General features: G+C 53.0%; 1 protein-coding gene and 1 long non-coding RNA gene across 2 annotated transcripts in view; one reads left to right on the forward strand and one right to left on the reverse strand.

The window, feature by feature from the left end:
* NIBAN2 (niban apoptosis regulator 2) overlaps positions 1–18,303 on the reverse strand; it is a 65,099-nt gene extending 46,796 nt beyond the window's left edge. The window contains exon 1 of the mRNA XM_010367840.2: positions 18,021–18,303. Coding sequence (XP_010366142.1) covers positions 18,021–18,075 — 55 coding nt within the window. The 5' untranslated portion in view covers positions 18,076–18,303. The remainder of the gene's footprint in view (positions 1–18,020) is intronic.
* LOC115893965 lies at positions 16,026–22,811 on the forward strand. Its single transcript, XR_004054012.1, has 2 exons — positions 16,026–16,129; positions 22,649–22,811. It is a non-coding gene; the product is annotated as an uncharacterized LOC115893965 (long non-coding RNA).
* The last annotated feature ends 4,465 nt before the right edge of the window (positions 22,812–27,276 follow it).

Consider the following 27,276-nt stretch of genomic DNA (forward strand, 5'->3'; position numbering starts at 1 on the left):
CCAGCTACTCGGGAGGCTGAGGCAGGAGAATCACTTGAACCTGGGAAGCGGAGATTGCAGTGAGCAGTGATCACGCCATTGCACTCCAGCCTGGGCGACAGAGAGAGACTCTGTCTAGAAAATAAATAAATAAATATATATATACAAAATTAGCTGGGCATGGTGGTACACGCCCATAGTCCCAGCTACTTGGGAGACTGAGGCAGGAGAATCACTAGAACCCAGGAGACAGAGGTTGCAGTGAGCCGAGACTGCGCCACTGCACTCCAGCCTGGGCAACAAGAGCAAAACTCCAAAAAAAAAAAGAAAGAAAAGGAAGGGTAGGGAAGGGAAGGGAAAGGAAGGGAAGAGGGGGAGGGGGGAGGGGGGAGGGGAAGGGAAGGGAGGAAAGGAAGGAAAGAAAGGAAAGGAAAGAAAGAAAGAGAAAAAAAACTACCACAGTATCATGCACATGGGAGCTGCTGCCAGGCTGGCAAGAACCACAGCACCGATCTCTGGGAAGTTTTGGTTCCCTCAAAGCCCATGCTGCCTCTGCTCTGGGCCTCTGCAGAGCTGCCCTCTGCCTGTAACTCTCCGCCTGTATCCTTTGTGGCTCACCTGAGAGGTCCCCTCCCATGAGCTCGGTCAGAAGCAGGTGCAGGGCTTGCCCCACCCTCAGGTCACCAGCTGCAGGTGTCCTCAGCTGGGCCTCCCATGACTCTGCAGGTCTGGGTTGGGGCTGCTCCCTGGCTCCCAAAGATGCTCTAAGCCCCCACCTCTGCTGGTGTGCCATGCTGGGTCTGTCTTCCCCAGACAGGGGTCCCCAGGAGGGCGAGGACCATGGCCGCCTCCCCAGTCCCAGCACACGGCCTGACACTGACCAGAGAAGGCTCTCAAACCATGTGAAATCAATGGATTAATCCCATTAATTGATTTAAGCTTTCCAACACAGCACTGTTTACAACAAGAAAAAATAGAGCTGGACGCCATGGCTCATGCCTGTAATCCCAGCAGTTTGGGAGGCTGAGGCAGGAGGATCACTTGAGGCCAGGAGTTTCAGACCAGTCTGGACAACAAAGTTAGAATCCATCTCTACAGAAAATTTTTTTTAAAAATTAGGCTGGGCATGGTGGCTCACGGCCTGTAATCCCAGCACTTTGGGAGGCCCAGGCAGGCGGATCACGAGGTCAGGAGATCGAGATCATCCTGGCTAACACGGTGAAACTCTATCCGTAATAAAAATACAAAAAAATTAGCCGGGCGTGGTGGCAGACGCCTGTAGTCCCAGCTACTCGAGAGGCTGAGGTAGGAGAATGGTGTGAACCTGGGAGGCGGAGCTTGCGGTGAGCCGAGATCGCGCCACTGTACTCCAGCCTGGGCGACAGAGTGAGACTCCATCTCAAAAAAAAAAAAAAAAATTAGCCAGGCATGGTGGCACAAGCCTGTAGTCCCAGCTACTTGGGAGGCTGAGGTGGGAGGATTGCTTGAGCCCAGGAGACTGAGGCTGCAGTTGGCCATGATGGTGCTACTGCTCTCAAGCCTGGGCAACAGAGCAAGATGCCATCTCAAAAAGAAACAAACAAAAAAAGAAAAACAGAAAAAGTCTAACTGCCTGGCAATAAGGCTTTGGCTGAGTAAGTTAAAATACAGACTATTGAGGCGTAATGGAATATTCTTTTGTTTGTTTGTTTGTTTTTGAGACAGAGTCTTTAGTACAGTGGCGTGATCTTGGCTCACCGCAACCTCTGCCTCCCAGGTTCAAGCGATTCTCCTGGATCAGCCTCCCGAGTAGCTGAGATTACAGGCACGCACCACCACACCCAGCTAATTTTTGTATTTTAAGTAGAGACGGGGTTTCACCACGTTGGCCAGGCTGGTCTCCAACTCCTGACCTCAGGTGATCCGCCTGTCTCAGCCTCCCAAAATGCTGGGATTACAGGCATGAGCCACCTCGCCCAGCCATAATGGAATATTTTATATCCATTCAACAAGGAGGAGGTCCACTCCCACTATTAAGGTAGAAGAACAAATTATGTATCAGGAAGGTGCCTGAAAGTCTTTTCTGGGTGGTAGGATTATTGGTGATTTTCATTTTCTTCCCAATATCTGTATTTTCTAATTTTCTTTGACCACTAGATATTGCTTATGTAACAAGAACAATAATAATAAAGGGGGAAAAATAATAAAGAGGGAAGACTGGGGAAGCTCAAAGTTGAAAGGTCAAGCCTCCAGACCTGTGAGAACCTGACCTTTGGCAGATGTTGGCAGGTGGGAGCCACAGTGGGTCTGAGGGGGAGGTCAGAGCTCACTGCCAAGCAACCTGATCTAATACCATCTTGGCCATCAAGTTCAGGCTGCTGAGGCTCCTCCAGTAGGGAAGGAGTTCCCTGGCGGGGGACTGAACCCCAAGGACAGAAATTCTTCCTGAGTATTTGCTGTGTGCCAGGTACCAGGGGTGGCCCTGGCATAAAGCTCACAACAACCCTCTTAAAGGTAGCTGCAACCATCCCCATGCTACAGATGGGTAAGGAGAAGCAGAGAGCTGAGGTCGTCATGGAGACAGGCAAAAGGGAAGCCCTAAGCACAGCAGAATGGAGTCCTCATGCTCAGCCTCATGCAGCGCATGCCTTTGGCCACCCAAGTTCTGTGCCAGGTACCAGCATCCCATGCATATTACCCTGGGGAACTGGAGCTCTGTCTGGCCTGGAGCCCTATCTTGCTCTGTTGCCCAGGCTAGAGAGCAGTAGCATGATCCAGCTAATTGCAGCCTCAACCTCCTAGGCTCAAGCAATCCTCCCACGTCAGCCTCCCAAGTAGCTGGGACTACAGGCTTGTGCCACCATGCCTGGCTAATTGTTTTTAATTAGCAGGGACACCTCTGGACTGGAGGTCTGATGGGCCATAGGCTTTCCCAGTTGGATGGTACCCAACCACTCCTCACCACCCCAATGCCCCCACCCACGCCCAGCCTTCAGCACTCATCACGGAGAGAGACTCCTCATTTGTGGAATCCATCTGCCATCTCTGGGCTAAACTACCACAATCCTATCTGCTCACAGCCACTGGGGGCTCAGAGGCTGGGCACACAGAAAAAGCCTACCTAACACAAGTTTGTTGCTCTCCATGCCCTTGTCACAGAAATTGAGTCCTCGTTCTAAAGTCCAGTTAACAAGTGTTCATGAGAAGGACTCCCCACTCCCCAGTCCCTTTGCCTGGCACTCAAGATTATGCTCACCTCCCCACCTTGGATAAGCAAGGGTCTATGCCAGGCCATGCCCTCGACTCACGCTTACCCCAACTCTGCTAGCTAAAATCCCTCCTGTCCTCGGAGATTCAGCTCAAACACCCCACTTCCAGAATTTTTCCTTCCCTCTTCCCCTCTCTGGAGCCTGTCCTGTGCTTGCAACCCCTTGGGGCTCCAGTCAAGCCAGCATGGCTTAGATTCTGAAGTCAGACAGGAATCAAATTGTTCCACTAAATACAGTCAATAGGGTTATTCTTTTTCTTTTTCTTTTTCTTTTTTTTGCTTTTTGAGACAGGGTCTCACTCTGTCACCCAGGCTGGAGTGCAATGGCATGATCTTGGCTCACCACAACCTCAGCCTCCCAGGTTAAAGCAATCCTCCTGCCTCAGCCTCTTGAGTAGCTGGGACCACAGGCGCGTGCCCCCATGCCCGGTCAATTTTTGTATTTTTAGTAGAGACGGGGTTTCATCATGTTGGCCAGGCTGGTCTCAAACTCCTGACCTCAGGTGATCTGCCCACCTCAGCCTCCCAAAGTGCCAGGATTACAGGCGTGAGCCACCAAAGTGCTGGGATTACAGGCCTGAACCACCGCATCCAGCCAGGTTATTCTTTTTGATTTAACACGCTCGCTGTAAAAAAAAAAAAAAACAAAAAATAAACAACAATAACAACAACAAAAATCAGAAGAGAATGAAAAAGTTTAAATAATCCATTATCCTGCCACCCCAAAATAACCTCTATTTCTATTTTGGTGAATTTCTTTCCTTATTTTGTTCTATGCCTATACAAACATACACACTTTCAGACATACAAAACGGAATCATCACTTTTAATGGCTACATATTACGCCACTGAACATGCCTGCTAATACATTGTTTCCATTACATCCCCCAGGCTGTAATGTAACCATTTTGTTACCTAATGGGGTACATTCTAGATGTGAAATGTGGGGGTGGGTTTCTCCCAGGGCTTTGGGCCACCTTTTTGCTGTCCTGTGTATTGGTGGTGGGAGTGCGGAGGGGGACGACCACCCTTGCCAGCCCCCATTTCCTGCCTAGCCTTTAGAAGGTCCTAATACTTCAGTCACAGCAGTTTCCAGACCCCATAGTTCCGTCTAGGGACACACAAAGGAGGGATTCAGGACAACAAACCCAGCTCTCACTGCGGTTCCACAGTCCCCAGGCTAAAATCCCCATGCCAGCCCACCCACCCAGAACCATGGGGGGCCAGTGGCAGACCCCGGGCCTCCTGAACAGCACACCTTAGAGTGAGGAGTGGCAGCTCACGTCTGTAATCCCAGAACTTTGGGAGGCCAAGGCAGGCAGATCACTCGAACAGCACACATCTAAGACCGGTGATGAGATCCTGAGGCCCCAGGTGGGCACAGGACTTGCCACAGAGCTGAACCTGCTCCCTTTCCCACTCGGAGGGCTGTGTTTCCTCTTCTGTGACAGGAAAGCTAACCACAGCTGTGGAGATCCCGGGACACGTGAGCTCCCAGGGAAGACTGGCCATTTCTTTATAGCAATTTGCCCTCTGGTAATGATTTTAATTAATGACTGAGTGGTAATTGTTCGGTGTGTCTCCTGACCAGCCAGGAGCTCTACAAGGGCAGAACCAGGGTGAGACTGACTAGGCTGTTTCAGCCGCACCAGCTCAGATCCAAGCCCTGGGTGGACCCTCAGTGGGTGCCCGCCCCAGGCCTGACACACAGGGGGTCACCAAGACCAGGGCCCAGGTGTCCACCCTGCCCTACCCCCACCCCTCCATCCCTGCCTGTCACGCTCAGAAGCTGCAGAAGGCCAGGAATAGAGAGGAACCCAGAGAGAGAGCCGGTCAATCCAAGAAAGACTCTCTACCCGCCTCACCCTCGGGGCTCAAGGACAAGAATGAAGGGCTCAAAGCCAGTGAGTCATGCTTCGAGGAATACAGGCAGGAGGAAGGAAGTTGTGGATGGCCACACGGCTTCGTGTCTGCGGGTCTGAGACACAGAGGGGCCCAAACCACTCCTTCCACAAGGGCAGGGGGAAACTCACCACTCCAAACCCCTCCCACATCTGCCCTTTCCCTCTGTAACCACCCCCACCAACCACACACACACACATTCTGCACCTACCAGGCCCTTCATCCAGAGAGCTTTGGGATCCCCATGCTCCCAGGATGTAGGACCTTGCGATGGCATGCATCCATTCATTCGTTCCTGCTAGGGAACTAAAACAATTTGCACTAACAAATGTTCATTACAGTTATTGACTCCTGAGTATTTCTTGTGCTTTACACACATAATTTTTTAATAACCTTTACAATCCAGTGGGTTAGAAGTATTATCATGCCCATTTTACAGCTAATGAAACTAAGGCATAAAGTGTCACGGCACCTGACCTAGTGGCACTTGTTCAGCTGCTGGTGGAGCAAGTCTGAGCTGTGAGGCCACCTGTCTGCCTCAGGGGAGCCCAAGGTGAGTGAGCCCTCAGGTACTTGTATCATAGATGGGAATTAGAATCACAACCATGGGGCCGGGCGCGGTGGCTCACGCCTGTAATCCCAGCACTTTGGGAGGCCGAGGCAGGCGGATCATGAGGTCAGGAGATCAAGACCATCCTGGCTAACACGGTGAAACCCCGTCTCTACTAAAAATACAAAAATAAATTAGCCGGGCGTGGTGGCGGGCGCCTGTAGTCCCAGCTACTCAGGAGGCTGAGGCAGGAGAATGGCATGAACCCAGGAGGCGGAACTTGTGGTGAGCCGAGATCGCGCCACTGCACTCCAGCCTGGGTGACAGAGCAAGACAACGTCTCAAAAAAAAAAAAAAAAAAGAATCACAACCATGGGCTGGGCATGGTGACTCAAACACCGGTGATCCCAGCACTTTGGGAGGCCAGGCAGGAGGACTGCTTAGCTCAGGAGTTTGAGACCAGCCTGGGTAACACAGAAAGACTCTGCCTATACAAAATATAAAAATAAATTAGCCCCATGTGATGGTGCACACCTGGGATCCCAGCTACTGGGAAGACTGAGGCAGAAGGATTGCTGGAGCCCGAGGGTCAAGGCTGCAGTAAGCTATGATTGCAATACTGTACTCCAGCCTGGGCAATAGTGCAAGACCCTGTCTCAAAAACAAAAACAAAAAAGAATCACAATCATGTGAGAAGCGCTACAGGTACACACAGGTGGCCAAGGGGCTGTGGGAGCTCAGAGGAAAAGTCTGATCCAGCCTGCCAGGAGTGGGGCTACTGGCTGCAGGGCTCAGTCTGTGAGGGCACTTCAGGGTCTGGAATTGACCTTGAGGACACAGGGCAGCCTGGAAGGGTCAGTCTGAAGGAGGGTGACACAGGGTTAGTAGCAAGGTCACTCTACTACCAGAGGCTCTTACCCAACCCCTCCATTGAACCATGGGGGAAACTGAGGCCTGGAGGAGAGGCAGTTCACTCAAGGCCACAGAGGTCTGAAGCTGGACTGGCCTCCCATCTACGGAGTTGGATTCCCAGAAACCACACAGGGGACTGCAGGAAGAGGGGAGGGAGGGCGGGGGCTCAGCCCCAACTGCACAGGAAGTCTGCCAGGCTCCACCCGGGGGCCTCCAAGCAGGGCAAGCCACCCAGCCCCCAGCCTGCAGGGCAGGCACCAGAAACAGCTCCTCTCAGATTCTGCCACAGTCTCAGCAGGAAGACAGGAAAGCTGAGCTGGGCAGCCTGCTCTAGCCGGGCCGGGATTGGAGGTTTGGTCTCCCAGGACCAGGCCAGCTCTCAGGTCACTGAGAAAGTCACTCCTCTGCTCCAAGAGGGGCCCCTGCCTCTGACCAGAGAGAAATGAAGAGTTTCTGAGATCCCAGTTGGCCTCGGGTCAGGGTGAGAGAAAGGGCTCAGTGTATTCAAATAGTTGGCTCAAATCTTTCCCCACCCTGCCACCCTCCTTGAGAGATGGGGTCACCTCCACTCTAAAGATGGAGAACTGAGGCCCAGAGAGAGACGCCCCTTGAGGTCACACAGTGAGCTGTGACTGCCCCAAGCTGGGCCAGGAGAGCTGACCCCAGGAGAGTCCTAAGGGGTCAGACCCTATCCCCTTGGAAGGAGGGGCTGCCCCTTTCCCCCTCCCCTTTTCCTGGCGGCCTGAAATACAGGAGTGGGGGTGGGAGGGGAGTGTGGCTTTGGCTTTTTAAGTCCAACACAGCCCCTCACTGTCTGTGCACAGACAGGCCTGGGCTGGCTCCTCGGACACAGGCCCATCTGTGAGGCCCCCACAGGGCTTGCTGCTCTCCCGGAGAGCTTGTTTGTTTACCCAGTTTTCATAATTATAAGTTCTGCAGCCCCACCCGGCCCAATCACTCCTTCCCTGACCATCCCTTGCCATCTGGGGCCCTGCACGGGTGCGCGGGGCAGGAGGAAGAAGTCGGAGAGGGAAAAGCTTCATGCTGGGGTCAAGGCCCTGGGTTCCAGCCAAGCTCTGCTGCCCCTGAGAGCATAGGCATGTCCCTTCCTCTTCCTGGGCCTCAGTTTACTCGGGCATGAGAAAAAGGAGGGGATTGGTTAAAGGAGCTCATGGGGTCCTCCAGGGCTAGGAGGAGGAGGGGTCTGGGCCTGGAAAGGAAAAGCAGACACTTCTCATCAGCACCTCAAAAATCAAGGCAGGGCTGGGTGAGAGGCAGACACCCCCAGCCCACGAGGCCTGCCCGTCCCAAAGCTCAAACCCAGCTCTCTTTTCTACCCTTCGCCTCCCAGAGAACACTGCACTCAAAAAAAGCAAAAACGAAAAGCAAAACAGAAGTGCAATTGTCAGCTCCCTCCTCCTCTAGATGCCTGAATCACCCCTTAAATCTCTGACAGGCCAGGCAAATGACACACAGCTTCCCTAAGAACTCAGCAAAAATGCAACTGCCATTTACTGGGCACCCTGCACAGGCCAGGAACTGCGTAGTGCACATCCCAGAACCTTCACCCAGCCCAAAGGCAGGGACCACCAGTCCCATCTTAGCGGCAGCTGGACCTCCAAGGAGGAGAGCTGTGTGCCAAAGGCCACACGGCTTTCACTGGCGGAAGCATACTGCCACCAGGTCAAGACCAGACACACTGCCTCTTGAGATGGGCCGCCTGAGTGTCGAAACCAACATACACTCCGGGAAACATAAAGATCCACAGACTTTGTACCATGAGCCACAGCACATCCAGCACGATGGAACCTTCTTGGCTGGCATGAGTTCCACGAGATCAGGGCTCATGTCACTGCTTCGTCCCCAGTTCCCAGCTCAGGTCAGGCACAGGACAGCTTTCAGAGCAAGCTCTTCCTTCAACGGCAAGATGGCCTCCTACAATATGGAGGTGCTGCACCTGCTCTGTGCCTTTAGTGCAACCTAAGGCCCACAGGTTCCCAGGAGGTCAGAGCTGGAAGGGCATGCCCCTTGCACAGATAGGCAAAGTGAGGAGGAGGCACAGAGAGAAGAAAGGGCTTGCCAGAGGTTGCCAGGCACCCATCCTGGGGAGCCTGCCTCCTAGCCCACACCTACCAGTGGCTCCTGGCAGGTGGAATAAATCAGAGGTGAGTGGAGCACGAGTGGGTGGGCGGCTTCTTCCCAAGGGGCTCCTTTTCTAGAAGGTGCTAAGCTTCACAAATTCAGCTGGATGCAAATAGTTCTGCTCAGCATGGGGCATGGGAAAGACGGATGGCAGCTGCAGTTGGCTTGGCCACAGACAGACGGGTGGGAAAGTGGGGTCTGCACTTTGCAAACCACAGTTCATTCTTCCTTGCCTCCTGGACGCCCAGTTACCCCTTGGGCCTCCACGCCTGCACGTGGACCCTCCACCCAGCACTCAGGCCAACACACAGCATTTCCGGTCTGCAAGAGGAGGGCCTCCCTTGGCCAATGTCCTGTGTGAGCCACACATAACAGTAACAGCGGATGAACCAGGAGCTGATGTTCCCTGAGCGTGAAGAGCTCCAGCCACATCATCTCATCGACCCTACACAACAGCCTCGGGCGCCTGGGATACTGTTGTGCCCACTTTACAGATGAGGAATTTGAGGTCCAGAGAAGGGAGGGCAGCTGCCAAACGACAGGGCAGTCCTGACAGCATCTCAAAACCAGGTCCTCCGACTCCCGGCCTCTTTCTACTCTGCCCTTGGAGGGGAAGAAGGTTCTCATTTTCAGGGCTGCCTGGGAAGGGAGTGAGTTTCCTGTTACTGGAAGAGTGGGAGCGGAGGCTGCAAGACCAGTGGTTGGAGGTCTGCCTTGATAAAACAACCTACAGAATCTGGACAGGTTTCCCTGTAGCCAAGAGTCACGGACATCAGCTCGCCCCAGCCCTGCACAGCACCATCACTGAGGCCTGGCCACGCCACCTCTCTGTACACACATGTCCCTCACTGCACCTGACCCCCACCCATGCAGGTCCAGTTCCTCTCACCACGGGGTTCACCTCCTCCCATCCACACTTACAGCTGACCTACCGGTGCCACTTCTGCCTGAAAATGCCCCCAAGGCCTCCCCAGGACCCTCAGGACAAAAGCCCCTCCTTTCTAAGACCAGCCCTTGTGGTTCCCTCTACCTCCCCCATCCTGAGTCCCAGCAGGACTGGCCCACCCCAGGCCAGTCTCTCTTACACCTTCCCGAGGAAGGCCTTTCCCTTTGGGTAAACTGCTTGCCCTGAGGAGGGACGGCCAGCCAGGAAGCACACGCAGGCAGGCACCATGTGATTGTGCAGCTGCGTGTCCCTGGTGCCCAGCACAGCGCCGGGCACACAGTAGGTGTTCAATAACTATTGATTGAATTAATACAAGAAATAAGGACTATGTGTGTCAGGGGCCAGAGCTCATCACACACCTTGATGGTCTCACAGGCATGCACATCTATTTCTACATAGAAGTCATCCAGCCCTGCCTTTGGAAGGCATCTTCAGACCCCTACAAAAGAGTTTTCAGAGGCAGAGAATTCCCAAGAGTAGATACTGGCCTTGAGGTCACAGATGGGGAAAAAAGGCACAGAGAGGCATGGCCATTGGGTCCAGAGTCACATAGCAAGTGGTCAATGGGACCAGGCTTCAGGCTTACAAGCCTTGTTCTTGACACATGGGTGGGCAAGGAGGGAGCATGTTCCCATCCATCTTCTCACCCTTTTCCTCTGTGCACTGCCAAATGCCAGGCACAGAGTGGATGCTGCTGCCGAGTGACTGACCTTGCTAGAACCATAGCCCCATCCCACTGCCCTCCAAGAACTCGCTAAATACCCCAGGTGTCCAGGGCCACAGGCTGGTGCTCCTCTGACCTTGGAAGGGAAGAAGGTTCTCATATTTAGGGCTGCCTAGGAAGGGAGTGGGTCATGTCAACTTCCTGGAGCACATGGCAGGGAGCAGGGGGTGCATGAGGCCACAGACGGACCAGACACATCTCCCTGGGTGTCAAGTTAGCTCAATAAAGTCACAATCATAACAGCTACCACTCACATATTGTCACCTCCCACCAACACTGTTCTGCACCAACCAGGGGACTTGACCCTCACACCTCGAGATGCCAGAACTATCATCCTCATGGAAGGAAGGCTGTGAGGCTCAGAAAGGGTGACTGACTTGCCCCCAGACACCAGTCCATCCAGTGGCAGAGCCAGGACTCGAATCCAAGCAGTCTGACTGGAAAGCCTTCCCCAAAACCTCTGGGCTCCCTGCTTCTTCAGGCTCACCATCCACTATGTCACCAGGCAGGCCCCTTCACCTCTGTGGGCCAGAAGCAGCCCAGCTCCAAAAAAACAGGACCAGTCCCAGGGGGTGGACACTTCCTGTTCTTCCAGTTTTAAAATCTGTGAGATCAAAAGATTGTAGCCTTCCATGACTCAGGCCCTAAGATTCTACCAGGAGAAGAGAATGGCTTTGCTCCACCCTTACGGGTTTTAAACCTAGGCATCTGCCCTGACTCCTTCCTTAAACCTCTGCCCAGCAGCGTCTACACAACAGCCTTCTTCCTCCAGCACAGAAGTGGATGGGGTGGGGCAGGGGAAGGAAAAAGCAGTGCAGGAATTTCTGCAACCGCAGGATGATGCTTGCAGGAGCCCGGGGTGGAGTGAGTCATGAGCTCTGCCCGTGGGGAAGGAGGGGGGTGGGCGCAGGGAAGGAGAACGGGGCTGGTCAGAGGCTGTGAGTCTCAGACTGAGTAATGATGGGTGGGATAGATTTGTGCAACCTATGGGAGGCAGTCTGACACGAGCTGCTGTATTCCCACTTGGCTCCTCCTCCCACTTCCTTTCCCCACCTCCAAAAGCTTACCTCTCTAGGAGGCCTCTTTCAGTGTCCCCCTACCCAATCTGGACACCACGGACAACATAGTCATAGTGGAACGTGGTTTAAACAGCTAAGGCCTTGGACTACTCAGTCCAAGCCTGCCACTGAGGTGCGGATTCAATGAGATAATACAGACAAAGGAAGGCTTGGCACATAGCAAGTCCTCAGTTAAACCGTTGCTAATCTTTACAGTTATCACCCTGAGCCTGATTATCTATTTGAGGACAGAGGGACATTTTCAAATAGAATAAAATGAAGCCTTTGGGGATGCTTCCAGGGAGGTTTTAATGACCTGGGAGAGACGTTTATTATAAATCACGTAGTGAAAGAAGCGAGACAGAAACTTTGGTCTCAGCAAAGTGTAATGATCGCCACAGAAGGGAAGTACCTCCAGAGGATGAAGTGGTTATCGCAGGATGGCGGGTGAATGGTTCCTATTCCTGTTTTTCCACTTCACTCCTCAGACAGCAGGGAGGGCAGCCATGGCCCAGCGTGGGTTTAGAAAGGTCTCTTTGGCAGTGTGTGTGGGAAGGACTAGAGGCTCCGAGGAGGCTGGAGCAGCTCCGAGTAGGCGAGGCCGGCACTCAGGCCCCAGCAGTGGGAAAGGAACAGAGTCGGGGGAACTAGAGGAGGCTGGATGGAGGGGAAGGCAGGGTCAAAGCCAACAAAAGCATGTTATGTAAGACTCAACAGAGAGACACCAGCATCCTCAGATGCTTCACCCCCAGGGGCTGACCCAGACCTTGGCTAAGGGCAGCAGCCCGGGCCCAGGCACTGCTTCCGGCCAGCCTGGTCTCTCTGCAAAGTCCAGGGGAGCAATGAGGAAGCCACATAGCAGGGTGAGGGGTGGCAAAAGGTGGAACCCCTCCATCCCTTCACTCTTGGCACCTACAGCCACTTCCCAAATGTTGAGAGGCAGTTTTTTTTTTTTTTTTTTTTTGAGACAAGAGTCTCACTCTGTCACCCAGGCTGGAGCGCAATGGCACGATCTTGTCTCACTGCAACCTCCGCCTCCCGGGTTCAAGCGATTCCTGTGCCTCAGCTTCCCAAATAGCTGGGACTATACGCACGCACCACCAGGCCTGGCTAATTTTTTTAGTAGAGACGGGGTTTCATCATGTTTGCCCGGCTAGTCTCAAACTCTTGACTTCAGGTGATCCGCCTGCCTCGGTCTCCCAAAGTGCTGGAATCATAGGCGTGAGTCACCACACCCAGAAGAGAGGTACGTTTTTAAAATAACTTTGGAAAAAGGCATTATTTGTTTTGCTCAATAAATAATTAAGACACCCTTCTCATATCTGGTTGTCAAAAGGAGGAAAATGCTCAATGCTAAGGTCCACCTTGGCAGGACAGTGTCAAACGTCTGCTGCCTTCTTAAAGGCTATGTGTCCGTCTATCAAAAGGTGACCCAGGCCAGGCTTGGTGGCTCACGCCTGTAATCCCAGCACTTTGGCAGGCAGAGGCAGGTGTATCACCTGAGGTCAAGAGTTCGAGACCAGCTTGACCAATATGGTGAAACCCTGTCTCTACTAAAAATACAAAAATTAGGCCAGGTGCGGTGGCTCAAGCCTTTAATTCCAGCACTTTGGGAGGCTGAGACAGGCAGATCACTAGGTCAGGAGATCGAGACCATCCTGGCTAACACGGTGAAACCCCGTCTCTACTAAAAAATACAAAAAACTAGCCAGGCGAGGTGGCAGGCGCCTGTAGTCCCAGGTACTCAGGAGCCTGAGGCAGGAGAATGGCATAAACCTGGGAGGCGGAGCTTGCAGTGAGCTGAGATCCAGCCACTGCACTCCAGCCTGGATGACAGAGCGAGACTCCGTCTCAAAAAAACAAAAAACAAAAAACAAAAATTAGCCAGGCGTGGTGGTGGGCGCCTGTAGTCCCAGCTACTCAGGAGGCTGAGACAGGAGAATTGCTTGAACCCAGGAGGCAGAGGTGGCAATGAGCCGAGATCATGCCACTGCACTCCTGCCTGGGCTACAAAGCGAGACTCCGTCTCAAAAAGAAAAAAAAAAATGACCCAGGAGTTCTATTTCAGGGCCTCTCTGATACTGGAACATTACCAGGTTTGTACCAGCAGGTTCAAGCAGCACTATGAGTACTAGCAAAATGCTGGGAACAACCCAAATGACCATTCACAAGGGGCTGGTTAAATGAAGCATCCATGCACAGAAACGAACTCACCAAAAGAATGAGGTAGTCTTGTGTGTTCTGACACAGAAAGATGTCCACCAGTTTACCAAGTGAAAAAAATCAAACCACAGAAGCATTGAGTAAGATCTCTTTTTATAGGTCGGGCGCAGTGGCTCACACCTGTAATCCCAGCACTTTGGGAGGTCGAGGTGGGTGGATCACCTGAGGTCAGGAGTTTGAGACCAGCCTGGCCAACATGGTGAAACTGTCTCTGCTAAAAATACAAAAATTATCTGGGCATGATGGTGCACGCCTGTAATCCCAGCTACTCAAGAGACTGGGGCAGGAGAACTGCTTGAACCTGGGAGACGGAGGTTGCAGTGAGCTGAGATCTTGCCACTGCACTCTAGCCTGAGCGACAAAGTGAGACTTCATCTCAAAAAAAAAAAAAAAAAAAAAAAAAAAAAATCTCTTTTTATAAACCAGGCTATTATGAGCATGTAGAAAGAGAGGTAGGTTTGGAAACGGTGACACACCACACTTAAGTGACTTCTTCTGGGAAGTGAGATTTAAGGGAGAAAGATGGAGGGTGCTTTTGTTTTTTATTTTACCCTCCTAAATTGTTTGTGCATGTGTTACTTTTGCTCAGGCAATCCTTCCACCTCAGCCTCCCGTGTAGCTGGAACCACAGGCACACATGATCATGCCCGGCTAATGTTTTGTATTTTTACTAGAGACAGGGGCTTTGCCATGTTGCCCAGGCTGGTCTTGAACTCCCCAGTTCAAGCAATCCACCCTCCTCAGCCTCCCAAAGTGCTGAGATTACAGGTGTGAGCCACGACGCCTGGCCTGTGCATACATTACTTTTGCAATTAGACAAAATGTTCAGTGGTTGCCTAGAGTTAGGAGGGACTAGGAGGAAACAGGAGCAACTACTAAGGGAGTAAGAATAAGGGGTTTCTTTCAGGGCTGATGAAAACGCTCCAACTTTGACGATAGCAAAGGTTGTGCAATTCTGTGAATATACTAAAAACCACTGAAGTGTACACTTTAGGTGGATGAATTGTATGGTAGGTGAATTATGCCTCAATAAAGCTGTTATTTTTGACTGGGTGTGGTGGTTCACACCTGTAATCTTGGCACTTTGGGAGGCTGAGAAGGGCAGATCACCTGAGGTCAGGAGTTCAAGACCAGCCTGACCAGTATGGTGAAATCCCCATCTCCACTAAAAATACAAAAATCAGTCGAGCATGGTGGTGCGTACCTGTAACAGAGGGCTGAGGCAGAAGAATCGCTTGAACCCAGGAGGTGGAGGTTGCAGTGGGCTGAGATTGTGCCACTGGACTCCAACCTGGGAGAGAGAGTGAGACTCTGTCTCCAAAAAAATAAAAAGATGTTAGCTGAGGGGCAGGAAGCTCACACCTGTAATCCTAGCACTTTGGGAGGCCAAGGCTCCCAGAGGAGACTTGCTTGATCTCAAAGGAGGATTGCTTGAGCCCAGGAGTTCAAGACCAGCCTGGGCAACGTAGGGAGACCCTGCCTCACACACACACACACAAATTAGCTCGGCATGGTGGCGCATGCCTGTAGTCCCAGCTACTTGGGAGGCTGAGGTGGGAGGATCACTTGAGCCCAGGAGGTCAAGGCTGCAGTTAGCTATGATGATGCCACTGCACTCCAGCCTGGGTGACAGAGCAAGACCCTGTCTCAGAAAAAAAAAAAATGATACTCCAAGGTTGCAGAAGTTATATTGGGACCTTGAGCTGGCTTCAGTCTGGGGGAGATTTGTGGGGAAAATTTGGGATTGTTAGACCCTCAGAGCTGAAAGGGACTTCAGCCATCGAGTAGCCCACCCACTTCGGTTCACAACTAGGGAAACTGAGACCCAGGGAGAGGAAGTGGCCTGCCCAAGGATCCTGAGGCCTCCCAGCTCCCGGGCCAGGGCTTCTTCCTCCCCGCACACTCCCTCGTGTAAGGAGGCGGGAGTCATCCTGCCACCAGCCCCGCAGGGCTCCTGATGTGGAAACAAGCCTCTGCTTGCCAGGGGCTTTGAAATCCCAGGATGAAAGGTGCCGTGGCAGCAAAACAGCACCGTGGCCGGGAGCACGCCTGACCTTTGCCAGGACTTGCAGGCAGGCTGGCATTCACCTGCTTACCTGCTTGGGGCGGACACAAAGCTACAGGTCAAACCTCGGAACCCTAACAGGCCTGGGAGCTCAGAGCAGTATGGGAAGCGATGTCTCTAACTCTGACATTTCTACTGGGGCAGAGAACAAGGCCTCAGGTAGGGAGGGCTCTGGAATTTTAATTGCCGGCTTTGAGAGTACCTACTGCTCCTTGGGTGGGGTGAAGAGGGTGCCTGGATCACTGGAGGCGGCAAATACACGCCCTCATTCCCTTCCAGCAGAGATTTCTAAGGCAGTTCACTTCCTATGGAGGAGGCTAGGAGGCTTCCCGGCTGCCCCCTTCCAACACCCCACCCCTCCACATCAGGAACTCTCCTCAGGTGAGTCTGGACCAGGAATTCGAGGCGTTTAAAGAGGGTTATAAATAGCACTGAAGTGTGGAGAAGAGAGAGACCAGCAGGCTCTGAGTGGGCACAACTTTCTTCCACCCAGCCTGGTACCCAGAAAACAAATCCAACCCTCTCCAGTAAAGGACACTTCACCTTCTGTGGTCTCAGTCCACTCCCCTGTAACATGCCAGGGGAGAGAGGGTGGGCTGGCAATTCTCAGCCCAGGAGACAGGAAGACAGGGAGGCCCAGCACTGAGTATGGGGAGAGGAAAAACCCCACCGAACGCATGGCACACCCCACCCAGGCCACTCGAGGGGCCTCAACAGGAGGTCCTGAATGGAGGGACTGTTACAGAGCCCCAGGAGGCTGCTGTGACAGGGAGGGGACAGGAAGGCTCCGCCCTGGCCCTTCCTCCTCCCTGAGTCCGGACCTGGTCCTACAAGGAGGCTTTCCAGGACTTAACCCCACACTGGTGAGAGGCTAGAGAGGGTCCGATTCATTTGCACATCACCCCAATCACCCCTGTGCCCAGCCAGCCCCAGGCCTAGAAAAAGGGAGGGACTCTGGCCTTAGGACTTGGCCCAGGACCACAGTCATTTGGCAGACCTCCCCAGCACCTCCCTGGTGCCCAGCATGGGTGCGGCCCTGGAGACATGGAGTTAAAGGACACCTGGCCGCTGCTCTCAGGGCTTCTTGCTCTCAAAGGAGCGTGGAGAACACGGTGGTGAAATTCTACAGGACACAAAAATAAGTGCAGGCAGACGCGGTGCTCAGGGCCCACTAGACAGTGAGGGGCAACCCACCTGAACCGTCATCCCACGTATAAATGCCTCTCTGATGCCAGGCTCTGTGCTAAGCAAGCCATATGAGTTACTTCACATAAGCCTCCCAACAACTCATTAATAAGGAAGAAAGCACTGACCCCATTTCAAAGAGGAGAAAACCAAGGTGTACAGGACTGATGTCTGGGGAGCAAATGCTGGGATTCCACCCAGGGCAGCTCCACCAGCCAGGAGAGCTCGGCCAGAGAAGAGTTTCTCAGGCAGCCGAGATCCTCATCCTATCTCCACCTTCTCCAGAGTCTGTGGGGAAAAGGAACCCAGGCCTCCACTGCAGCTCCGGCTTCCCCAGGAGCCTTGGGGACAGCTGTCCTTGGAAGAAGTGGCCACTGTTCAGTAATAGGCTGAGAGCAGGGTTGGCTGAAGGACGGGGTTGAAGAGGCTGGCGACTGGCCCTGAGGGCCCCCCACTCTGGTGACCAGTCCCCTGGCCCCTGCTGCTGGCAGAGGCAGCCTGCTGTCTGAGCCAAAGGACATGGAACCCCACCGCCTCCGGGGCGCCCTATCCATCCCTGGCCCCGCTCCCCAGGATCAGTCCCGGGCCTTCATGGGCCCGTCCTCAGGAAGCCTCCGCCACGTGTACCAGGGCTGGGGCCCGGCAGAGCCGGGGACGGGACGGCTGGGGAGAAAGGTGAGCGCGCGCTGGCTGGGTCAGGGAGATCCCAAAGCTGATAGCGGACGGGCTTGGAACGCTTCTGGGCGGGGACAGTCAAGGGTGGGTGGCAGGCTGCGACCCCTGTCCCAGCTCGGCCAGGGGTTGTAGGCTGAGGGTCCGCCAAGCCCGGGATCCGAAGGGGTTCCGGGACAGAAGGGGTTCCGAGTCCCCTTGAGCGGGGAAAGGTGGCGCTCAGAAGAGCGCGGGAAGGGGCGCCCAGGCTCGGAGGGAACGAGCTCTGACGCTGGGCGCGCTCCCTGGCGGCTCCCACCCGCCCGGCCTGACTCCCGGAGCTCCCGGCCCCGGCGCCGACTGCTGGCCGGGGCGGGGGCGTGGTCCGGGGGTTCTGGCGGGACCCTGGGCGCGCGTGGCGCTGCGCGACCCTCACCTGCGATGTGCTGGCGCCGGGCGTCGTCCAGGTGTGTGGACAGCACGTCTCCCATGGCCAGGAGTCGTCGCGGCCGGATCCGGCCGACGCCGCTGCTGTTGCCCGCGCTGCTCAGGCGGACGCCGCTGGCGCCATGGAGCCCGGCCCGCCCTGCTTCCCCCGCTCCCGCCGCTCCCGACGCCCGGCTGCGGCTTCCGCTCCGGCTCCGCTCCCGGTCCGGCCCCGTCCCACCCGCGGGCAGCCTTGGCCCCCTCCCCGCCCTCGGCCCTGCACCCCTGCGCCCCGCCCCACCAGGCCACGCCCCCGCAGGGCAACCCCGCCCCCTCCCCGCCCGCTGCCCTGCACCCCTGCGCCCGCCGAGCCCCACCCCGCCCCGCCCTCGGTCCTGTACCCCTGCGCCCCACCCAGCCCCTCCAGGGCCCGCTCCGTATGCCCCGCCCCCTCCTCTGCCTCGGGCGGGCGGGGCACAGGGGCCGGGGACGCCGGGACCGCCCTGGAGACGGAGACAAAGAGAAGGTCCCAGAAAGGGAGACCGCGGAGAGACGCGCGGAGAGTGTACCCGCCCTGTACCTAAGCAGAGAAAGAGACGGGGCTGGTGCGGGCATCTGAAAAGCTGGGGGTGCTCTGAGGGACTCCAGCCTGAGTGTCACCCCCCTCCCCTCCCCAACCCTGCCCGCGAGGGAAAAGAATCGCTCCGAGGAGGATGTGGGGCACTGGCAGGGGACGCCTGGATCTACGGACTGGAATTCGGCGTTCGCCCCCTCCTCTTCCCTGAACAGTGCTCCCTGCCCCCCCCCCAGTCCCCCTCCCGCCACTGTCCGCGCTCAGGAAGTTCCCTGGCCTTGATTCGACCTGCCCCAGAAGGTGTGCCGGCCGGTCTTGCACAATGGCTGTAGGAAGGGGATGGGGAAGGCTCTGGCCCGAAGGCACCCCCGCCCCAGTGCTAGGCGGGCTTGCCTCAGGCCCAGCATATGGACATTTCACGCGGGAGGCGGCTTTAGGGACAGAGCAAATCAGAAAAGGAAAAAGCAGTAGTACTTTACAGTTTGCAAAAGACTACCGGAATCAAAACCTGGAGACCGACATGGCACCAGCCTGTGGGGCTGGGCATGGGTGGGTCACAGTGCCAGGGGAATGTGTTTCACATCCCAAGCTGGCAGGGGAGACAGTCAAGTTAACAAGAGGAATCCCCAGATCTCAATCCTTCCTTGGCTGCTGGTGCTCAGATCTCCTGATCTGCACCTGGACAAGGCCATCCACTTTCTGCTTGTTGACCCCTGGTAACTAAGCACTCACCACTTCTCTCATGCATTTCACCCTGTTATTGGACAGCTCTTAGTGTAACTGTGGCATAAGGCAGGAAGTGATGATGATAACAGTTAAATTTGCTGAGCACCTGTACTTCAGGCCTGTGCACACCACAGGAGGTAGGTTTGAAATGGATTAAAGTGATGCAGGTGTTCATTCACGCATTCAGTCACTTACCAGTCATTCAGCAAGGGTGGTCAACACCTGTGTGTCAGGCCCTCTGCTAGATGCTGGGGGTGAAAAGAGGAGGAAGCCCAAGCTGCCCTCCCCTCTGTGACCCTGGACAAGTGACATTACCTCTTTGAACTTCAACTACCTTGTCTGTCAAAAGAGAATGACGCTTTTTGGGGGAGGGTTAAATGATATTAACAAAATGCCCAGCATAGTGCCTGGCACCAGGGTCCATCATCTCTCAATAAACAGAACGTGTCATCCTATTATTCATAGTCCCTGCCCTCAAGAGCTTAGAGAAGCTTGAGAAAGGAGCAGAACATTCTGTTTTAAGGGAAATCACAGAGAGGGTAGGAACAGAACTGGAAGTTGAAAAACAAGACTTTTGACAGCAGATATTGAGAAACAGCATTCCAAGGAGTGGGGACAGCATGGGCAGGGGCCCGGCCTTTGAAGCACAGGATGCATTCATGCGTCAAAGAGTCATCATCAGGTGGAGTTGAAGTCATGCTGGCAGAGATCACTAGTTTCCTTTTATAGAGGTGGAAACTGAGGCCCAGAGAGAGAAAGTGACTTGCTAAGGGCACACAGTGAGGCAGAGGGAGAACCCGGCCAAAGGTCAAGTCTTCTGGCACCCAGTGTCTGATTCTCTCTGCGCAACCAGAAGCAAGTGATGCTGATAACTTCGTTTCATTTTTCCCATAGCCCAAACTGTAGGATCTGTTCTGCTCAGGGAGGAGTAAGCTGGAGCTAGTTGGTGCTAGCTGGCATCTGGACACCAGAGGCATCTTCTCGGCTGGGCTGGAGACCTAGGCCAGATTGGGTAGAGATGGGGCCACAGCGACCTTTCCCCAGCCTTCATGGCACACCCAAGCCTGGAACACCCACAGCCTCCCTACCATGTGAGGCCCCTGGCCCAGGGACGGGTTCCACCCTGGCCCAGGGTGGGACCCCAGATAGGGAGGCAACCTGAGCATCCAGAAGGTCTCCTCTTGCTTTGGAGACCTTCTGTCACATGTCACCTAATCCATCTGACCATCCATGGCCTCATATGTGAGAGGCACATGAGATGAAAGTGGAAAGGCGGCCGGGTACAGTGGCTCATGCCTGTAATCCTAGCACTTTGGGAGGCTGAGGCGGGCAGATCACGAGATCAGGAGTTCGAGACCAGCCTGGCCAATATGGTAAAACTCCATCTCTACTAAAAATGCAAAAGTTAGCTGGGCATGGTGGCACGTGCCTGTAGTCCCAGCTGCTCAGAAGGCTGAGGCAAAAGAATCACTTGAACCCGGGAGGTGGAGGTTGCAGTGAGCCAAGAGCGCACCACTGCACTCCAGCCTGGGTGACAGAGCGAGACTCCGTCTCAAAAAAAAAAAAAAAAAAGAAAGAAAGAAAGAAAGTGAAAGGCATTGTAAACAGTAGGGTGCTATGCACTTATGTGAATAGCTCTCCGCAAATCTGGGGCCAGTCCCTGACAATTCAAGATTCATTCATTTCACACCAAAAAAAAATGCCTTGTCTAGGGGTGAGGTGAAGGAGAATTGATGGCAAAAAAATCTGGAGGGAACTTTAGGGGGATAAAAATGGTCCTATGTCTTGACTGAGGTGTTGGTAACAGTACATGTTTATCGAAATTTATCAAACTGTGCAGATGCATCAAACGGATGCATTTTATTATATCAAAATTATACTTCAACAAAGTTTGTTTTATTTTTATTTTTGAGACGAGGTCTCTCTCTGTTGCCCAAGCTGGAATGCAGTGGTGCGAACATGGACTCAGTGCAGCCTTGGCCTCCTGGGCTCAAAGCATCCTCCAGGCTCACCCTTGGGCTACCCCACCCAGCTAATTAAAAAAAATGTTTTTCATAGAGATGGGATCTCACCATGCTGCCCAGGCTGGTCTCCAACTCCTGGGCTCAAGGGATCCTCCCGCCTAAGCCTCCCAAAGTGCTGGGATTACAGGTGTGAGCCGCCATTTATTTTAAAGTGAAAAAATAAATATGAAAGCACCTACTATGTGTTGGATGCTATTCTAGGTATTGGAGATATATCAGTATGCAAGAAAGTCACGATCCTCGTCTTCATAGAGGTTATAGTCTTATGCTGGGGGAAAAAAATACAACAAATAAATAAAATGACATCAGAGAGTAATAAACATTAAGATGGGATAGGGTGACAAGTGGGGTTGGGGTGGGATGCCATCTAGGAAAGTGGTCTAGGTAGGAGGAGATGATGCTTTGGGACCTGACTGGCAAGAAGGAGCCTGCTTGAAGAAGGTTCAGGAAGAGCTGCCGTTTATGGAGATGGACCACAGAACAGGTGTCACGCCAAGGGCTTTTCTGCCTCCTACCGTCCTCACAGCTTCTGGGGTAGGAACGATAAAGCCCATTTTATAGTTGAATAAATTGTTGCCATGTTTTTTTTTTTTTTTAAATGATAATCAGGCTGGGCACGGTGGCTCACACTCGTAATGCCAGCACTTTGGGAAGCTGAGGCAGGAGGATCGCTTGAGGCCAGGAGTTTGAGACCAGCATGGGCAACAGAGCGAGACCCCGCAGTAAATAATTTTTTTAAAAAATTAGCTGGGCATGGTCGTGCATGCTTGTAGTCCCAGCTACTAGAAGGCCAAAGCAGGAAGACCTTGAGCCCAGGAGTTTGAGGCTGCAGTGAGCTATGATCTCGCCACTGCACTCCAGCCTGGGTGACAGAATGAGATCTTGCCTCTTTTTATATATACATATATATATGTATGTACATATGTATGTATATATTCCATCGTATGCATACAGCAATCCTTGTTCAAACACTGGGACAGGTAGGCACAGAGAAGATGTGACAGGTAAAGGTGTGAGTGAGCAAAAGGCAGCAAGGTGAGTCCTTGTGGGGCCCAAGCCAGATGGCTGATCTAGGACTTCCTGCAGGGAAGGAGGGATGGGCCCTGGCATGGACTGGTGGGACCCCAGATGGGGAGACAACTTGAGCATACAGAACAGAATTTTTTTTTTTCACTCTGGAAAGATTGTAAAGCTCTTTAAACATACTCAACTCTCTATGCTATATGTTAATAAATCAATTCTTGTAATAAAAAAAGTTATAGTCTTTGGGTGGGGAAGGAATGAAGTTATTTGCCCCCTTTTTTTTTTTTCAAGGAAAGAAAAATAAACATCGTCATCAGCACTATGAAGGATTCCAGGAAGTTTGACATCAGAGAATTTCTCAACTCTAAAATGCTGGAAACTCCTGCCCTTACGCTGGAGGCCATTTGGATGTCCCCTTGTTAGTTTTGAGTAAATGGAAGAATCTTTTAACACATTTAGTGGCCATTTGTGGGTTTTATTTTTATTTTTTATTTTTTTGAGACAGGGTCTCGTTCTGTTGCCCAGGCTAGAGTACGGTGGCACGATCTCTGCTCACTGAAATCTCCACCTCCTGGGTTCAAGCAACTCTTCTACCTCAGCTTCCCGAGTAGCTGGGATTATAGGCACCTGCCACCATGCCCAGCTAATTTTTGTATTTTTAGTAGAAATGGGGTTTTGCCATGTTGGCCAGGCTGGTCTCTAACTCCTGACCTCAAATGATCTGCCTGCCTCGGTCTCCCAAAGTGCTGGGATTACAGGTATGAGCCACTGCATCCAGCCTGGCTATTTGTGGTTTTTAAAACTGATATCCTCTGGCTGCCTTTCTGGGGGAATGTCTATCTTTTTCTTATTGATTTGTAAGAGCTCTTTCTATAGCAAGGATTTCTGAAATCTGCAAGGCGGGGAGATATCTGTCCTTTATCTAGGACTCTGGATGCTGTCTCTATTCACCAGGGGCTCCCACCCCCTTTTCTTGGCTCAGGCCCCAGAACCTGGTGGAAAATGCCAGAGCTGTGGACAGAGGGTGGCAATGGTGTGCATCTGGAGCAGAGAGGAAAGGTTCTCCCTGCCCATCTGCTGGGCCTGCCCCTCTTGAACAGAGAATGCCACCTACAGCTCCTGATTCATCAGGCCTTTCTCTGGAAGTGGCTTCTGCCCACGGCCTCCCTGCAAAGCTGCCCCGCCCCTCCCCTCCCCACCACACCCTCAAGCATATTTGGAAGCAGGGACCCAAGGGCAAAGAATAATAATATTTGGCTTTGAAAGGGAGGGTTCAGACGGTCAGAACCAGAGCTTGGACCGAGACCCAGAAAAGGAAAGCAATTTGCCCAGAAGCATTCCTCAGGAGCCCAGCCCAAGACCCCTTCCTAGTCCTGTAGGAAGAAGGAGGGGCCCTTTCTCTCCCCCTGAGTCCCTCTCCCTCCCAGTTGGCACAGAGTCCCAGTTCTGCTCTCCCCACAAACCTGTCAAACCTGAAATAGACCAGGAGAAAAAAAACAAACACCTCCAGTAAACAGCAAGGAGTGTGAATGAATCAGGATTTTGTTTTTAAGGAATATCATGTATCTACCTCTGTTTACCCAGTTGGCATGGCCCATTGTGCAGAAGGGGCCCTGGCACCCAGCCCAGATGGCCTCTCTTTATTAACTGTTGGGTGGTAGAAAGGTCCGAAGCTCATAGCCCGTTCCGTCTGTCAGCTGGCCTCAGGCTGCTAAACTCCCTCTCACTCCTTCAGTGGCCAAGCTGTCACCTCTCCCCAGCTCTACTGCCACCCCAAGTCCAGGAAACTGGCCTCCCTGCCTCCAGCCCCCCATGCATTCCTCACTGGGAGCCAGAGGAATTGTTATAAAACACAGATATGATCTTGCCAATTCCCCCACTTCTAACCTTCTGTGGCTTCCACTGTCCTGGAGAGAAATTCAGACCCCCGACATGGCACTGGGGGTCCCTGCCAGCCCCTCCCCCCGCTTCCCCTCCCCATTCTCTAGCCGCACTGAGATTTCACATCCTCAAACTAGCCCTGCTCCATCCCACCTCAGGGCTTATGAAACATGGATTCCTTTTTGGAGAGAGTCTCGCTCTGTCGCCCAGGCTGGAGTGCAGTGGCACCATCTCAGCTCACTGCAACCTCGGCCTCCTGGGTTCAAGCAATTCTCTGCCTCAGACTCTCAAGTAGCTGGGATTACAGGTTGCCACCACCACGCCTGGCTAATTTTGGTATTTTTAGTAGAGACAGGGTTTCACCATCTTGGGCAGGCTGGTCTTGAACTCCTGACCTTGTGATCCACCCACCCCGGCTTCCCAAAGTGCTGGGATTACAGGCGTGAGCCACTGTGCCAGGCCCTCTTTTATTATTATTATTATTATTATTATTATTATTATTATTATTTGAGACAGTCTTGCTCTGTCACCCAGGCTGGAGTACAGTGGCGCAATCTCTGCTCACTGCAACCTCCGCCTCCCAGACTCCAACGATTCTCCTGCCTCAGCCTCCTGAGTAGCTGGGATTACAGGCACCCGCCACCACGCCTGGCTAATTTTGGTATTTTTAGTAGAGACGGGGTTTCACCATGTTGATCAGGCTGGTCTCAAACTCCTGAGTTCAGGTAATCCACCCGCTTTCGCTCCCAAAGTGCTGGGATTACAGGCGTGAGCCACCATGCCTGGCTGTGTGAAACACGAATCTTTTTTTTTCCCCCATCTTGCCCCACCAAGCAGCATTCAGCCTTCAACCTCAGATAATTACCCTTCATCAGAGAGGACATTTCTGCACCCCACCCCTCTGACTAGGTCAGGCCTGCCATTATTATCACCCCTTCCCCAGTGTCCTAAACTCCTCCTTCACGGCAAGCAGCACATTCAACATGATTTTGTGTGTGTGCAATTATCTGTTTAAATAGATCTTTCTCTCTGAGGACCAGGACTGTCCTCCTTCGACATGATATCACTAGTGTCAGTCGTAATGGGAGCTTGAGGGAGCACGTATGTTGTGCAGAACGCTATCCTGGGCACTGGAGGGGAATGTGACAGTGAGGGACCCACCTGGTCCTTGGGACCTCACAGGCTTGTTCATAGACCTGTACCAACATGCTCATGCCTGCAGTGGCCATGCCACATCATGGGATACAAAGTCCTTTCTACAGGGCATTTGGGCCCTGCTACTGTGCAGAGCTTCTGCTTGCAAACTTCCAGGAAGGGGGTGCCTCACCGCCTTCCCAGGTCACAATTCTGTGCTTGGATCCAACAGCACTGAAGTCAGGCATGGGGCCACTGAAGTGCCAGCAGACAGGCAGGGAGTGAGGATAAAGATAACGGAAGCGCCCATTCATCGCAGGCTCCTGTGTTCAGTTCAGTGCTTTGTAGCTTCTGCCTCATTGAATGGTCACCACAACTTTTGGGGGACACCCATTTCACAGGAGAGAAAACTGAGGCTCTATGAGGTGTAAGTAAGAAATGAGGATGAGACCAGGCACGGTGGCTCACGCCTGTAATCGCAACACTTTGGAAGGCTGAGGCAGGAGGATCACTTGAGCCCAGGAGTTTGAGACAAGCCTGGGCAACAGAGCAAGACCTCATCTCTATTTTTTTTTTTTTTTTTTTTTTTTTGCAAGACAAGAGTCTTGCTCTGTCATCAGGCTGGAGTGCAGTGGCGCCATCTCAGCTTACTGCAACCTCCACCTCCTGGGTTCAAGCGATTCTCCTGCCTCAGCCTCTTGGGTAGCTGGGATTACAGGCGCGTGCCACCACGTCCAACTAATTTTTATATTTGTAGTAAAGACCAGGTTTCACCATGTTGACCAGGCTAGTCTCAAACTCCTGACGTCGTGATCCACCTGCCTCGGCCTCCCAAAGTGCTGGGATTACAGGTGTGAGGCACCCTGCCCAGCCTCTATTTTTAAATAATTTATTGTTATTTTAAAGTAACAGATGAGGCCAGATGTGGTGGCTCACGCACTTTGGGAAGCCGAGGTGGGCAGATCACCTGAAGTCGGGAGTTTGAGACCAACCTGGCCAATATGGTGAAACCCCGTCTTTATTAAAAATACAAAAATTAGCCGGGCGTGGTGGTGCACGTCTGTAATCCCAGCTACTCGGGAGGCTGAGGCACAAGAATCACTTGCACCAGAGAGGCAGGGGTTGCAGTGAGCCGAGATTGCGTCACTGTACTCCAGCCTGGGTGACAGAGCAAGACTCTGTCCACCCCCGCCCCCCCCCAAAAAAATTAAGAGATGAGGATGAGACCGATACATAGCTCTGTCTGCTTTAGAGCTGCAATACCCCACACTTCCCACACCATCCTCCAGATCCAATCCTACAAGTTCAGCTTTTTCTCAAACACAAAATGGGCTTCTTTGCTATATCTTTTTTATTTTATTTTATTTTATTTTATTTCAGAGATAAGACCTCTTGTTCTATAACCCAGGCTGGAGTGCAGTGGGTTGATCATGGCTCGCTGTAGCCTTAAACTCCTGGGCTCAAACAATCCTCCCGATCCAAACTCCTGAGTAGCTGGGACTACAGGCATGCACCACTACACCTGGCTAATGAAAAAAAAAAAAAAGTTGGACCAGTTGCAGTGGCTCACGCTTGTAATCTCAGCACTTTGGGAGGCAGAGGCAGGTGACTCACAAGGTCAGGAATTCAAGACCACCCTGGCCAACACAGTGAAACCCTGTCTCTACTAAAAAACACCAAAAAATTAGCTGGGTGTAGTGGTGGGTGCTTGAAATCCCATCTACTCGGTAGGCTGAAGCAGGAGAATCACTTGAATCCGGGAGGAGGAGGTTGCAGTGAGCCGAGATCGCACCACTGCACTCCAGCCTGCGAGACAGAGCAAGACTCCATCTAAAAAAAAAAAAAAAAAATTTAGCTGGGAGTGGTGGCCTGTGCCTGAAATCCCATCCAGGAGGCTGAGGTAT

Source organism: Rhinopithecus roxellana, chromosome 16, assembly GCF_007565055.1.
Source record: "Rhinopithecus roxellana isolate Shanxi Qingling chromosome 16, ASM756505v1, whole genome shotgun sequence".
Lineage (NCBI taxonomy): Eukaryota > Metazoa > Chordata > Mammalia > Primates > Cercopithecidae > Rhinopithecus > Rhinopithecus roxellana.